This window comes from Leuciscus leuciscus (assembly GCF_965113295.1).
Source record: "Leuciscus leuciscus genome assembly, chromosome: 12".
NCBI classification, from domain to species: domain Eukaryota; kingdom Metazoa; phylum Chordata; class Actinopteri; order Cypriniformes; family Leuciscidae; genus Leuciscus; species Leuciscus leuciscus.
The window spans coordinates 4,516,180-4,528,921 of NC_138736.1; the positions used below are offsets into that span (position 1 = coordinate 4,516,180).

Sequence of the window (12,742 nt, forward strand, 5' to 3'; positions counted from 1 at the left end):
TCTCACCAGACATTCTCTGCTCTCACTCACGGAACTCATGTGTCGTCATCCAAACAACTAAGAGGAGAGTAACGTTAATGGTTTGCATGTGTTTACGTTTAGTGTTGTGATGTTTTGTAGTGTATTATGGAGTCACGTGTCTGTCAATAACTAAATGTACAATATTTTCATCGGATGAAGATTTTTGGAATTTAAACTGCGACTATTTAGCACGTGCATATTGGAATTTTCTTATAGATCGCTTTCAAACAAGAAGAGTGTAATGCTCTACATGTATTTACGTTCTGCGTAGTGATGTTTTTTAGTGTATTATGGAGTCACGTGTCTGTCAATAACTAAATGTATAATATTTTCATCGGATGAAGATTTTTGGAATTAAAACTGCGGCAATTTAGCACGTGCATATTGCAGTTTACTTATAGATTGCTTTCAAATTACAGTAAAGGGTCCTCGATCTGAACCCATCTGGTAAGTTCATACACTCGTCATCATGTGCATCACATAAGCACTGGCTGGCGTCTTCAGATGCAGTGGCCAATGGCTGGATTTGTTTTATACACTTTGTTTTCTGCAGGTGTGATGGAAGAGGAGTGGGCGAGAGAGCCAGCCGGTCTGGATGGGATTCCACCAATGTACAGCATTCTGAAGGGAGAGGTTAGATCTAAGAGTAAACGTGCAGAATCTAAAATCACATAAAATATCCTTTTACTGATCTATCTCCAATTTCTTATGTACTTAGGTAGTGTCTGTTACGACATACGGCGCCTTTGTGAAGATTGCAGGATACAGAAAACAAGGTAAAGTTGGATAGTGTGTTCTCATTTAAAGAGATAGTTCACCCAAAAATGAAACTTCTGTCATTATTTACTCGCCCTCATGTTGTTTCAAAGCCGTAAGACTTTCGTTTATCTTCGGAACACAAGTGAAGATCTTTTTTGATGAAATCTGAGAGCTTTCAGTCCCTCCAGTGACAGCTACGCAACTACCACTCTTGACGCTTCATAAGTTCATAAAGAGATCGTAAAACTAATCCATACGAATATGAATTTCTGAAGAGACACGATCGCTTTATATGTTGAACAGGTTGAAATTAAGCTTTTGATCAGCGAACAAAAACAAAAGCTCAACCGAACCTGCTTGAAAAGCGAGAACAAACTTCATTGGTTCTTGCAGAAGCTCAAACGTGCTGCGTAACACGAGAATGAACCTCATTGGTTCTCGCACATCATGTGATCGTGCTTGAGCTTCCGTTCCCCACAACTGATGTTTGAGTTGGTGTGTATATACGAATAAAAGCCTAAATCCAATCTGTTTTCTGAGTTTCTTCAGAAAATTTGGACTAAACCAAGTTTTACGATCTCTTTATGAACTTTTTAAAGCGTAAACATGGTAGTTGCGTAGCTGTCAATGGAGGGACTCTCAAAAAAACTCTCAGATTTCATTTGTTTTGATCTTCATAAGGGTGAATAAATAATGACAGAATTTTCATTTTTGGTGAACCTATCCCTTTATAACAACGAATATGAATACACACATAATAACTTATTTGTGTTTCAGGTCTGGTTCATAAGAGTGAGATGTCATCCTGTCGGGTGGAAAACCCATCTGAAATAGTTGATGTAGGGGAGCAAGTGTGGATAAAAGTCATTGGCACGGAGGTACATTCAATTACAACACCGATATACCAACACTAAAAGTGAAATTGATACTATAATTTGACATGCAGCTGTTATTAATTTAGTGTCTTTTATAATGCAGTTATATTTTTTTTAATAGTGCTTTTTGTTTTCTATCCACTATCAGATGAAAGATGATAAAATCAAACTGTCCTTCTCTATGAAATCTGTCAATCAAGGCACTGGGCGGGACTTAGACCCCAACAACGTCATGGCAGAGTAAGTGGATCTATTGTACATGAGTGCTGTATTTATAGTAGCTCAAATACCCCTGGTTTCACAGACAAGACTGAAGTCTAGTCCCAGACTAAAATGCATGTTTGAGCTGTTTTAACTGAAAGCAACTTGCACTGGCATATCTTAAAATATGTCAATGCCGATGTTTTGTCTCAAGATGCACATCAGTAATTTGTTTATAAAATGACACTTAAAGGGATATTTCACCGCTGGAAAGATGAATGTGTATTTAAATTGGGTCATTTATGTTGTAGAAATGTGAAATTATTTTAGAAGTTGGTGCTTCTAGACTGAGAAAAGCCAGAAAATTTATTTTTGGCTCATGTGGATGAAAGACAACAACTCCCAGAATGCACTTGCTGCCCTACGAGGCCACTCCCAAGCCACACCTACCGGTTACAGAGGGCAGTATTGGAAGAAATGATATGACTAGGCTACTAGTCGACTCGAAACTGAAAAGACGGCGTTTTATGGTGAGATCCCCCTATGGGCGGGTTGAAGACATGCGGAACGAGCTCCTCCTATTGGCTGTAATCTCTCGCCTCTGGACAAAAAAGCCTCTGATGACGTTAAATGACGATTTTTGCGTCATCTGAGGTTTTTTTCCAGACGCACAATACAGAAATCTCTCGTCTCAGGGGGACATGAGGGAGGGAAGCACGGTCACTCGAAAATACTACCGGGTTTCTACTGATACAAAGCTTAATGCTAATTGGTGAAATATCTCTTTAAATGCCTTAATTTAACTAAGGCTTAATCTAAGCCCTATCTGTGAAACCAGTAGTAATTATATGCGTAAATGAATGTTGTTCACTCAGACAGGACGAGCGTCGCCGGGGGCGGTTCAGAGATCACACCGGGCAGAGGATCACCTTGGAGGCTGTGCTCAACACCACATGCAAAAAGTGTGGATGCATTGGTATGAAACTCCCGGTTGTGTCATCCTGACCCAATTCTAGTGCACATTAGACCCTTGACCCTTTGACAGACTGCCTGATTTTATCGCAAGCTCAACTGAAGTGCTATCTCAACAAGATTTAGCCAAACGAAAATCATTATACTTTGACTTGAGTACATGTTTGGGTAAAACTAAGACAAATCTGCTGAAAAACCACTATAGCTTAGATTATATGAAGGACGATGTTAGTCATTATGTGACTAATGTTTATTTAAAGCATAAGTGTTTCTGCAATACTTAAAAGTTTGTGGTCTGTTTAGAATTAACTCTCTTCTGCTCACCAAGGCTGCATTTATTGGATCGAAAATACAGTAAAAAGTGTAATATTGTGAAATATTACAATTTAAAATAATTTTATTTTAAGATGCAAAGCTGAATTTTCAGCATTTTTAGTGTCACATGATCCTGCTGCATTTTTGATCATTATAAATGTTGAAAACAGTTGTGCTGCTTGAAATCTTAATACATTTGTTCAGGACTCTGTGAGTAGAAAGTTCAAAAGAACAGCATTTGCTTGAAATATTAAAATGTTGTCTAATGTAAATGTCCCCAAACTAAGTGTATATTACAGCAAACACTTTTAATTAGATTTCATACACAATCACTGAGTGTGTCACTTTCACGGTCTTCATTTGCAGGTTGTATGTGTAATCCCTGAACACCTGTTATGACCGTGTTCAGGTTCTAAATAATGACATGTATGTATGTTTGCATGCAAGGTCACTTTGCAAAGGACTGCTTCTCTAAGCCTGGCCTGCAGTACAGTTTAGTGCCAGAAGAGGAGGAGGAGCCGCCGACCAGCAACCAGAACACCCAGTCAGAGCCCCAGAAACGTAAAAAGGTGCGGACACACCCCTGACACCCAAATGATTGCGCCAGATGACACGCTGGCAGCAAACGGTTGTGTAACCTTGCTGCCAAATTCTGCAATACTTCATCCGTCTTTCATTTGCATGCTCATGATGCCCTTTTTCATGCAGGAAAAGAAGGCAAAGAAAGAGAAGAAGAAAAAGAAAGAGAAGAAGAGAGACAGTTCTTCATCTGATAGCGGCGCTGAAGATGCCAAACGGCCGAAGCATTCACACACACACTCGGACAAGAAGAAAAAACACAAGAAACACAAACACAAGGCCAAGTAGTTTTGCTTTGCAAATCGATTCAAACTTGCGCATGTCGTTTATTTGCAGGTTTATCCAGATTTAAATGTATCTGGTCATTTTTGGAGTGTATTATTATTTTTTTTGGTTCATATTAAAAAGAATTTGACCATTAAACGAGACTGGCTTCTTGTGTGAAGGTTAAAAGGTTCACTGCACAACCTCTGAATGGCCCTTCACCCAGAAACACACAGACCCATGCGCTCGATATAGAACACACACATCGTCAGCCAGCAGACACGGGAACATGCTTAAATTAGAAACACCTCACGGAAATATAACCGTCCTTTTGGAAAATCAAAACACAGCACTGGAGCGCTTTATTGAAATGTTGACACAATAAATAGCACCAGGTGAATTTGGAGCAAATGTCATATTTATTAGTAATCCAAAGGCATATGACAGAACACTGACTGCAGAGGCATAACACGTATCCAGAATAAGATATCATATACAGACATCTGGAGGTATGAAGTTGGATTTCTTTCAGTGTTTGAGGAACGGTGCAAATGAGAAACATTAACACTACAGGAAAAACACTGGAAATGTACATAACCGTTGATGAGAATGGGTCGCGAATGAAGTTTCTCTTTATTCCGCCTTTATATAGTGTCGTGTGGAGACGACGTCGCCAAGCGTCAGTGTCTGTTAATAAAAGAAAGAGGTTGGTCAGTTGATATAATTATTCATGCAGTCATAAATACTGACAAAAGTCATTACTAAATGGGCAGCAGAACCGGTTCTGCTTTTGCTGACTTCTTATAATCATGTTCTCATGTGCCAAAAAGGCACTTACTGTAAATACACACAATACTGACCAGAGTGAGACTGTTGTCGCTGACTTCTCGGACCAGGGTCGTCTCTTTGCCGTCCCATTTCTGAACGTGAACCAATTTGCCGCCATCTAAAGTTATCACGGACTGGAGAAAAACAGAGTAAAGGGAATAAGATAAGCATTTCTTATTACTTTGAATACGATCTCATTTTTTCCTTTTGCTGCCCCGGGAGCAACGATGACTGGCGTTTCAAAGCCTACATTAATGATTGACCCGATGAATGTCACGGGACGGGTCAATCTCTCATTGGGGCTTCTAAGAGGCTCTTGTTTGCCATCAACAAGACCCTATTGTGTCATCCAAGACTATCTTAACTGCCCAATTCATAACGTGTCAGTCGTGAAATTACCCGTGCCTTTGGCAAGTGTCAAAGCACAGGACTAATGTAAGTGAGACTAATGTGTGAGATTTTATCACCTTGACTGTACGGTCATCGGCAGTGGTCTCGTCGAATTCCTCTCCCAGTTTGAAGTTGATTTCTGTGCTTTTGAAAGTGCTGACGGTCTTAAGTGTGAAGACGTCGCCCTCCTTGGAAATGATGGTTGTGGGTTTGGTCATACTGCCGACCTGACGCGTGGCAAAGCCCACACCTGATAAACAAACACACTTTCAGGAACAAGTATGAAGCCGTTTCAACAATGCACACGCAGAGGAATTCACATGGACGACCTCAAGAAGCAAAGATACTTTTAAAGATTGTAATGCATAACGTACAACAAATACTAAAGGGTTTAATTAAAGCTCTTAAATATATTTTAAGAAGCAAAGTTGTTTTTAAAAATGGTCATGTACTCTAAAGAAGCTAAAAACTAAAAGTTAGAATAAAAAAAAAAATCTAAAGGGCCTTTATTTTATATATATATTTTAAATATTCCTATTAAAACTATGTCTAAAAAAGCCATAATTTATTCACAAAAATGCTAGTAAGGAAAGAGCATCTGCACACAGTAGCTTAAGGCCAGTATATTAATAATTAATCAAAGATTGCATTAATATTCAGAGGTTAGTCACAATTGAACACATCTCTGCAAATAACCAAACTCTGGAACGGTCAAAATGGTCAAATCATCAGCAAACATATGCTTTTGGGAGAATGCAGCAATTACTATTGATTTGTTCAGCAAATAGTACGAGGGAGTGCGCAGACGTGTTCTTCTCTAACCACAGATAACGGGCAGGAAATCAGGGTTCATTGCAGTTCACCCAAGAGGAGTGAATTTGAAACCAGTTAGTCAGAAGGGAGTAAGAAGAAGAAAAAAGAAGAAGAAAAAAAAAAATTCACCCACTTTGTCTCACCCACACTTTCCTCCCTCCTTCCCTCTATTCTTTTCATACAGATGCACACTGATTGAGTCACACCCCCCATCTTCATCTTTTAAGCCATAACTCACTCAACACTACTTTATGAAATACGAAATCCTATGCAACTGGTCAAAAAAAAGGCTTGCAAGCTTCTAAAGACAGATATTTCCATGTTTCGTGTAACAAAATATCAAGGTTCAATGGCGAAATAAAGGGCTCATTGTATTTTACACAAGACAACAGCAGTTGCTCTGTATAGGCATGAATGTGGCATGGATGTGGTTGTGTGTGAGAGCACGTGTGTGTGTGTGTCTAAGAGAGGTTCTTCGAGAGAGACCTTCCCTGCACCATCTGCACTCCATCTTAAACACACCCATGGACACACACACACACACACCAGCACACATGCACCTTGCACAGTGAATGCGTCTCAGATCCCCTTTCCCACTCTGGAAGAATCAGAAACACACACCCAAAACTACATGTGCTCACTTGCATCAAAAGGCACACACCCTACATCTAGCTGTGAAGCACACACACACACACACATCCTACTCACCGAGGGCTTTCATGTAGTCATCGAAATTCTTGCTCTCCTTTAAGTTCCATGTGCCAACAAAGACGTCTGCCATGTTTGGAGCTGAGTGAGAGAACAAGAGCAGAAGAATGAGAGAGCGAGGAAGAAAGAAACACGGCGTGGGTGAGAGAGGAGGGTAAGACAGCACCACTGAGCTTCTGCGATCTTACTGGCCGATTTATAACTGCTGTTTGTGATGTCATCACTACAAGCCTGGGGGGTTGAAAGAGGGAGGAGCAAAGCCAGAGAGAAGAGGAGAGATGAGTGACAGGCGGGCGGGGGGGGGGGGGGGGGGGCAGAGAGATGGGGAGATGGGAATTGTAGGACAATCCGTTAAGAACAATAGAATAAAGAAAGACAAGGAGGATGAGGAACTGTGCAAAATTAAAGGGATAGTTCACATGAAAATGAACATTTGATCATCGTTTACTCACCCCTCATATTGTTCCAAACCTGAATGAGTTTCTTTCTTCTGTTGAACACAAAAGAAGATATAAAGAGAGTTAGTAATCTGACGGCACACATTGAGTATTTTTCTTCCTACTGTTTCATCACAACATTCTGATGTACAAATTTAAAATGGATATTAATTTTGAGATGTGCTAAAGATAACATTTAAATTAAATTGTAAGTGTTTTAAAGATTGACTTTAAGTGATGGCAAACAGGTGATCTAAATGTATAAAAATAGAGGAAAAGAGCTTTAATAATTAAATATCCCAAACTGACCCATATTGTTAATCTCTAATATCATTCAATACCTGTTATGATTGTGCATCATACCCTACTTAAACATTTATGAATTATGTTTTTCATTGCATTTGAAAGTCACACCAGTTTCTGCAATGACTCTTAACCAAGTGGTCTAATTTTAGTGGATGTATTGCCTTTAATTTTGAACTTGCTTTGTAGTTTAAAAACCAAATTAATGCCTTTTTGAGAAATATGTTGATTGAAAAATGATATTTTGTTAGTTACATTTATCATGCATTCATTAACATCCAAAGCAACTTATAAATGAGAAACATCACAAGTATTTTCTAATGCAAAGACATTCATTCATTTGCCTGGAGAGAGAGAGAGAAAGAGCGAGAGAGCGCAGCGAGGAGAGGGGGGAGGAGTGATTGATATTGGGACCATGCAGAGTCAGGCCATACTCTCTCTCTCTCTCTCTCTCTCTCTCTCTCTTTTACAAGCCTCTGAGGACATGACCTTATGTCAGAGGACTCGCTCTTCCAGCCTCTACACTCTTTGACTGACTGTGTTTGGCCGTTCTGCTCAGTAAGAGGCAGTGAAGATCGAGTCGTATCAGATGCTGTTTGTACGATAATCACCGAATCGTTGCACCAGTGTCGCTAAACATTCCCCCGGCCCATCCTCTGCGCCGCAAGGTTTAGTTTACAAGTGTTTGCATTGCAAGATCGGACGATTGTTTGAGCATGTGTGTGTGTGTGTGTGTGTGCAACAGCATGAAGGGTCTGAATGCCAGGATTTGCACGCAATAAGGTCTAGGGTTAATGCTGAACTCTTGAATTTTTTAGAGTTTGTAACGTGAGCAGCTGTTCATGAACGTCAGACATCTGGTGCACACAGATTCTTCTGACCAACAACAGCTTTTAAGAAAAAGCCAGGAACACAGATCTGTAAAAAAAAACACCAAGAAATGCTAAATTCATGAATGTAAGAGTCTACACCCAGGGACACGGTGATTTGCATTCTACTGAGAAACTCTGCGTTCGCATGGAAAACAAGCGAATGCAAAGTTTCTCAGTGGAACGCACACATTTTTTTTTTTTTTGGGAGAAAATGCAAAAGTATTGATTTTTCTCCCATCCAATATTTCACACCTTTTGATAAAACTCAAAGAAAACTTATTAAATCTACATTGAGATGTTTTTAGGTGAGTGAAATAAAACTGAAATGAAATATAAATAAGTATTAGATTTGAAAAAAATTATAATGTTGCCTTTGCAACTAACTAAATAAATGAAATAAATAGATTGAATTTGAAAGTGCATAAACTGAAAAAAATATAATAAAGCTAAATAAATTAAAGATTAAACTGTGAGATTTTTGAATCTATGATTCCATGAAGAATCTTTAACATTTTCATTTCATTCAAAGTTTCTTTACAGTGAAAAAAAAGGTTCTTAAGATTATTAAAATGTTCTTCACACTAAGAAAAAAAAAATATTTTAAAGAAAGGTTTATTGAAAGGTTCTTTAGAGAATTAAAACAAAAGGTTTTTCTATGGCATCACTGCAAAAAAATAAAAAATAAAAACTTTTGGACCCTTTATTTTTAGGAGTGTAACAAAATGAATAAAACTTCTTTTTGAAGTTTCAAAAATTTAAAAATATAAAAAATAAAAAGGTCATTCAAAATAAAGTATATACCTAATACCAAAATAGCTATTTTAACAACAACTACCTGTACAATCTACAGAACCCAGTTCATTTTTTTTTTTTTTTTAAAGGATTGCTTGGAGGAAATGTTCTAGGATTCATTTGTCCTCGTCATTCCCTCGGTGGGAACATGACGTGATATGAACAAACATTCTATCTTGCATCTGTTTGAGCATGTACAAATACACACAGACACACACCCTTATTATCAACTGACTATTACAAACTGACAATTACAGCTGAATTGTATTATAACTGCAAGATAAATATCCCATAAATTGTAGCTATTGCAGGTGTGTCCTGTTACGGTGATAGCATTCAGATAGTGTGTGTTGTAAATGTCCTCCAGAATTGTATGCTCCAAAAAAAAGTGAATCTGCAAAAAGAAATTTGGTATTAAATTTTTTTAAATAATAGTATTAGAGTAATAATCGTGATCTAAATGCGTCACTGAAATCTAAATGCGTCACTGAAATGCACACATTCTTCAACATATCTTATTTTGTGTTCAACAGAAGAAAGAAACTCATACAGGTTTGTAACAACTTGAGGGTGAGTAATTGACAGAATTTTCATTTTTGGGTGAACTAATCCTTTAAATAGGCTAATTACGTATTCCAGTTGAAAAAGCAAAGACAATTTGTACTTCACTGAGTTATAAGTACTCTATTCCAGCTCTCACGGTTTCTCACATTGACGCTGGAAGCTTGTATTATACATGCAAACCACATGTTGTGAAATACAGTTCAGTTCTCTTAAAGGGATTGTTGGTAGAACCTTATGTGTTGTAACACCCCTCTTCTGGTTTTCACCTTTGTATACTTGGTATTTGAACACACACTCACACACAGTTGTCTGCCATGTGTCTAACCCAACACAAATGTGTGACTAAACATGGTATGCATGCAGAGTTCATGTGTTTGACGTTTGACACGAACAGGTGGTGGAGAGAGACAGGGGAGGAGATAGTTTGAGAGAGGGAGAGAGATTAAGCAAACCCCTTTAACTCAGGTCATGAAATCAAAGTCCACTTAAACACACAAAACCCAGGTCACAAATACAAATTCTGCCATTAGTACCAACATGTCTTGTTGGCATTTAGTTAAATTCTGGTCAGCAGCATTCATGTAATCATCAACAATCACAATAATATTTTGCATTGAGTCATGTCTTTAACATGGGGGTCATGCTAATTGTTAATAACTATGAAAAATAAAAACAAGCATTAAGCAAAATACAATGTGCGCCTCAGTCGATGATTCTGGTCCACGTGTTAGGAGATCTGTCGAGTTGAGGTTCGTCACGTGCATCACAAATGTCGTGTAGCGCTCAGCACAAGCTAACCGTCTAATATCTTAAAGACGTTTATGTATTTATGAAGTGTGAATATATAATGTAAGTGATAAAAAAAGATAGTACTTACTCATTGTCCGATACTGAATGGAAATCGCTCGCGTGGTGTATGGTTGGTATGGTTATTGGTTTCCACGTCACGCGAATGGAAAAAAATCGTTCAAATCTTCTTTGTACCTTAATTGGCTTTAAAAAGTTGCATATTAGTACCTTAAATGCGCATATTAGTACCTGAAGTGTACATATTATGTACAAATGATACTGCCCGAGTGACAACTTTTCTACCATTTTTAAATTTTTTTATGTATGTATTAATGAGCAATTTTACTAACGTAAATTTAATCTATTTATGTAACGTTCTGTTAAATGTTTCATCATTGTCCCTCCAAATATTAAAATTCATAATGTAAATTCAATTGTAAGGCACAAGTAGGCCTATGTGACTATGATCAGCATAGCAAAATAAATACATTTTATAAAAGGATGGTCCTTGATTCTGATTGGTTCTTTGGTTGAGGCGCGTTCCAGAGCCGTTGTACTAGGCTACATAAACCTGTTAGGGCTACATTGTTACTTTTTAAAGAAACTAATGCGTTATGTTACTTTTGCGTTACTTTTTCCTCACCTGCAGGGCTGGGCTTGTTTTGGTTTTTTTGGGGTTTTTTTTGGTTGTTTTTTAAAACGAAAAAGATATATTGTGAATTTAAAGGACCTTTCACACTAAAATTGAAATAATAAGGCTGAAGGAAATGCACAATCACACCTGTAGAGTTGAGGGCGCAGCTCAAGCAAACCTCGCTGTGCTGCCCTTCTGGATCGCAGAAGAAGAAGATGCTGGAGAAGAAACTTCAAGAAAGCTTAAAAGTCATTTTTGCTTATGGTTTAACTGAATCATCGAAGGTCAGCAACAAGTACATTGGTCAATAAAGTGAGAATAAATGCATACAAATATTTGTTTTATTTAACATATTTAATTATTGGAGGTTTGCATAGTATTCTGATTTTGCATTTCACAGATTTTATTTTTATTTTTAGGAATACTTAATCTTTTTTTGTGCAAGTGAGATTAGTAAATGCATGCTCACATTTAGTCTAGAACTACACTCTTAAGAAAAATGGTTCTAAAGTACCAAATTAGGGTTCTTCGGCTTGTAACAATAGCAGAAACCTTTTAAAAGGTTCCCTATACCATGAACCACACTTTGAAAGTGCTATATAGAACCATAATGGTGTTATAAATAACCATTTCAACAATATTTATTTTCATTACTATTAGTATATTATTTTCATATTATTAATATGAATATAATTTTTTTAATAAATTATTTATTAATATTGTTGTTTTTTTGCCCATATCTGCCTGCATGGTCTCATATCTTGTTGCCTCTATTTGGGTTTTACATTTAAAAAAAAAACAGCATGTTCTTGTTCATGTACTTTAATTTTTTTATTGACATGGCAGATGGTAGCAAAAATGACAGTGCTCTAATAACAGTTGTAGCTGAATACATTAATAAATAAAACTGACATTGAACACGATATAGATGAAGACGTGAAATATCTTAACAATCCCCTATGATGTCTTTACGTCCTTCATTATGTGTGTATTCTGAGTGGCAGTGTCTCTCTGCAGATGATGAGACGGGACAGGGCCTCCGAATTGCAATGGCTGCCTCTGGCAACAGCCAAAGACTATAGATAAAGCACAGCACAGCCATTTTTACACATAAACACAGCTTTTTTAATTTATTTTTTATAACAAATATACAGAATAGAATATACAGTGTTAGTTTTAATGGGTCAAGTGTCGTACAACGCCTCTTAACTGTTCTAAATTCACTGTAAACCACGGCTTCTTGTGCTTGTTTTGTCACTGAGTCAGGCATATGTGTAGGAAAACCTATTAAACCGAGTCTGCCTATCACCCAAAGCTCTAACACACACACACACACACACTGCCCTCTAATGGACACATTTACACAACCCATCTACAGCTGCACACACACACACACACACACACACACACACACACACACACACACACAGCAAAGGCCAGCAAAGCCATCCTAACGCAAACATAGACACAAAGCAGGACTGCTGTGTTAACAGTAACCATGGTAATACAGCCATACTGGGAGACCTGCGGAGACAAAGTGAAAAGTCTCGGGAAGTTCAATTATATCTTAAACCACGGTAAAGAAGGGGTGAGTGGGTGTGAAATAATAAGGCAGAGAATTTCTTT

The 12,742-nt window shown here is 37.8% G+C and overlaps 2 protein-coding genes across 2 annotated transcripts; one reads left to right on the plus strand and one right to left on the minus strand.

The window, feature by feature from the left end:
* Positions 1–17: 17 nt before the first annotated feature.
* Positions 18–4,145, plus strand: zcchc17 (zinc finger, CCHC domain containing 17). Its single transcript, XM_082185992.1, has 8 exons — positions 18–468; positions 575–654; positions 740–797; positions 1,558–1,658; positions 1,804–1,895; positions 2,732–2,832; positions 3,591–3,712; positions 3,852–4,145. Exons 2-8 carry the CDS (start codon positions 580–582, stop codon positions 4,008–4,010), a joined length of 708 nt encoding a protein of 235 aa, XP_082042118.1. The 5' UTR covers positions 18–468; positions 575–579; the 3' UTR covers positions 4,011–4,145.
* A 237-nt stretch (positions 4,146–4,382) lies between these two features.
* fabp3 (fatty acid binding protein 3, muscle and heart) lies at positions 4,383–6,904 on the minus strand. Its single transcript, XM_082186024.1, has 4 exons — positions 6,726–6,904; positions 5,282–5,454; positions 4,847–4,948; positions 4,383–4,673 (listed from the first exon to the last, which is right to left on the minus strand). The coding sequence occupies exons 1-4, from the start codon at positions 6,796–6,798 to the stop codon at positions 4,620–4,622; spliced, it is 402 nt and encodes a 133-aa protein (XP_082042150.1). The 5' UTR covers positions 6,799–6,904; the 3' UTR covers positions 4,383–4,619.
* Positions 6,905–12,742: the final 5,838 nt, after the last annotated feature.

What these genes read in the sequence shown, in the direction of transcription:
- zcchc17 (XM_082185992.1), top strand. Translation starts at nt 580, where the DNA reads ATGGAAGAGGAGTGGGCGAGAGAGCCAGCCGGTCTGGATGGGATTCCA. An exon ending in ACAGCATTCTGAAGGGAGAG is followed by an intron (nt 655 to 739) that starts GTTAGATCTAAG and finishes TTATGTACTTAG; the next exon opens with GTAGTGTCTGTTACGACATA. An exon ending in AGCCCCAGAAACGTAAAAAG is followed by an intron (nt 3,713 to 3,851) that starts GTGCGGACACAC and finishes TTTTTCATGCAG; the next exon opens with GAAAAGAAGGCAAAGAAAGA.
- fabp3 (XM_082186024.1), bottom strand. Translation starts at nt 6,798, where the DNA reads ATGGCAGACGTCTTTGTTGGCACATGGAACTTAAAGGAGAGCAAGAAT. An exon ending in TGACTACATGAAAGCCCTCG is followed by an intron (nt 5,455 to 6,725) that starts GTGAGTAGGATG and finishes TTTGTTTATCAG; the next exon opens with GTGTGGGCTTTGCCACGCGT. An exon ending in CCGATGACCGTACAGTCAAG is followed by an intron (nt 4,949 to 5,281) that starts GTGATAAAATCT and finishes GTTTTTCTCCAG; the next exon opens with TCCGTGATAACTTTAGATGG.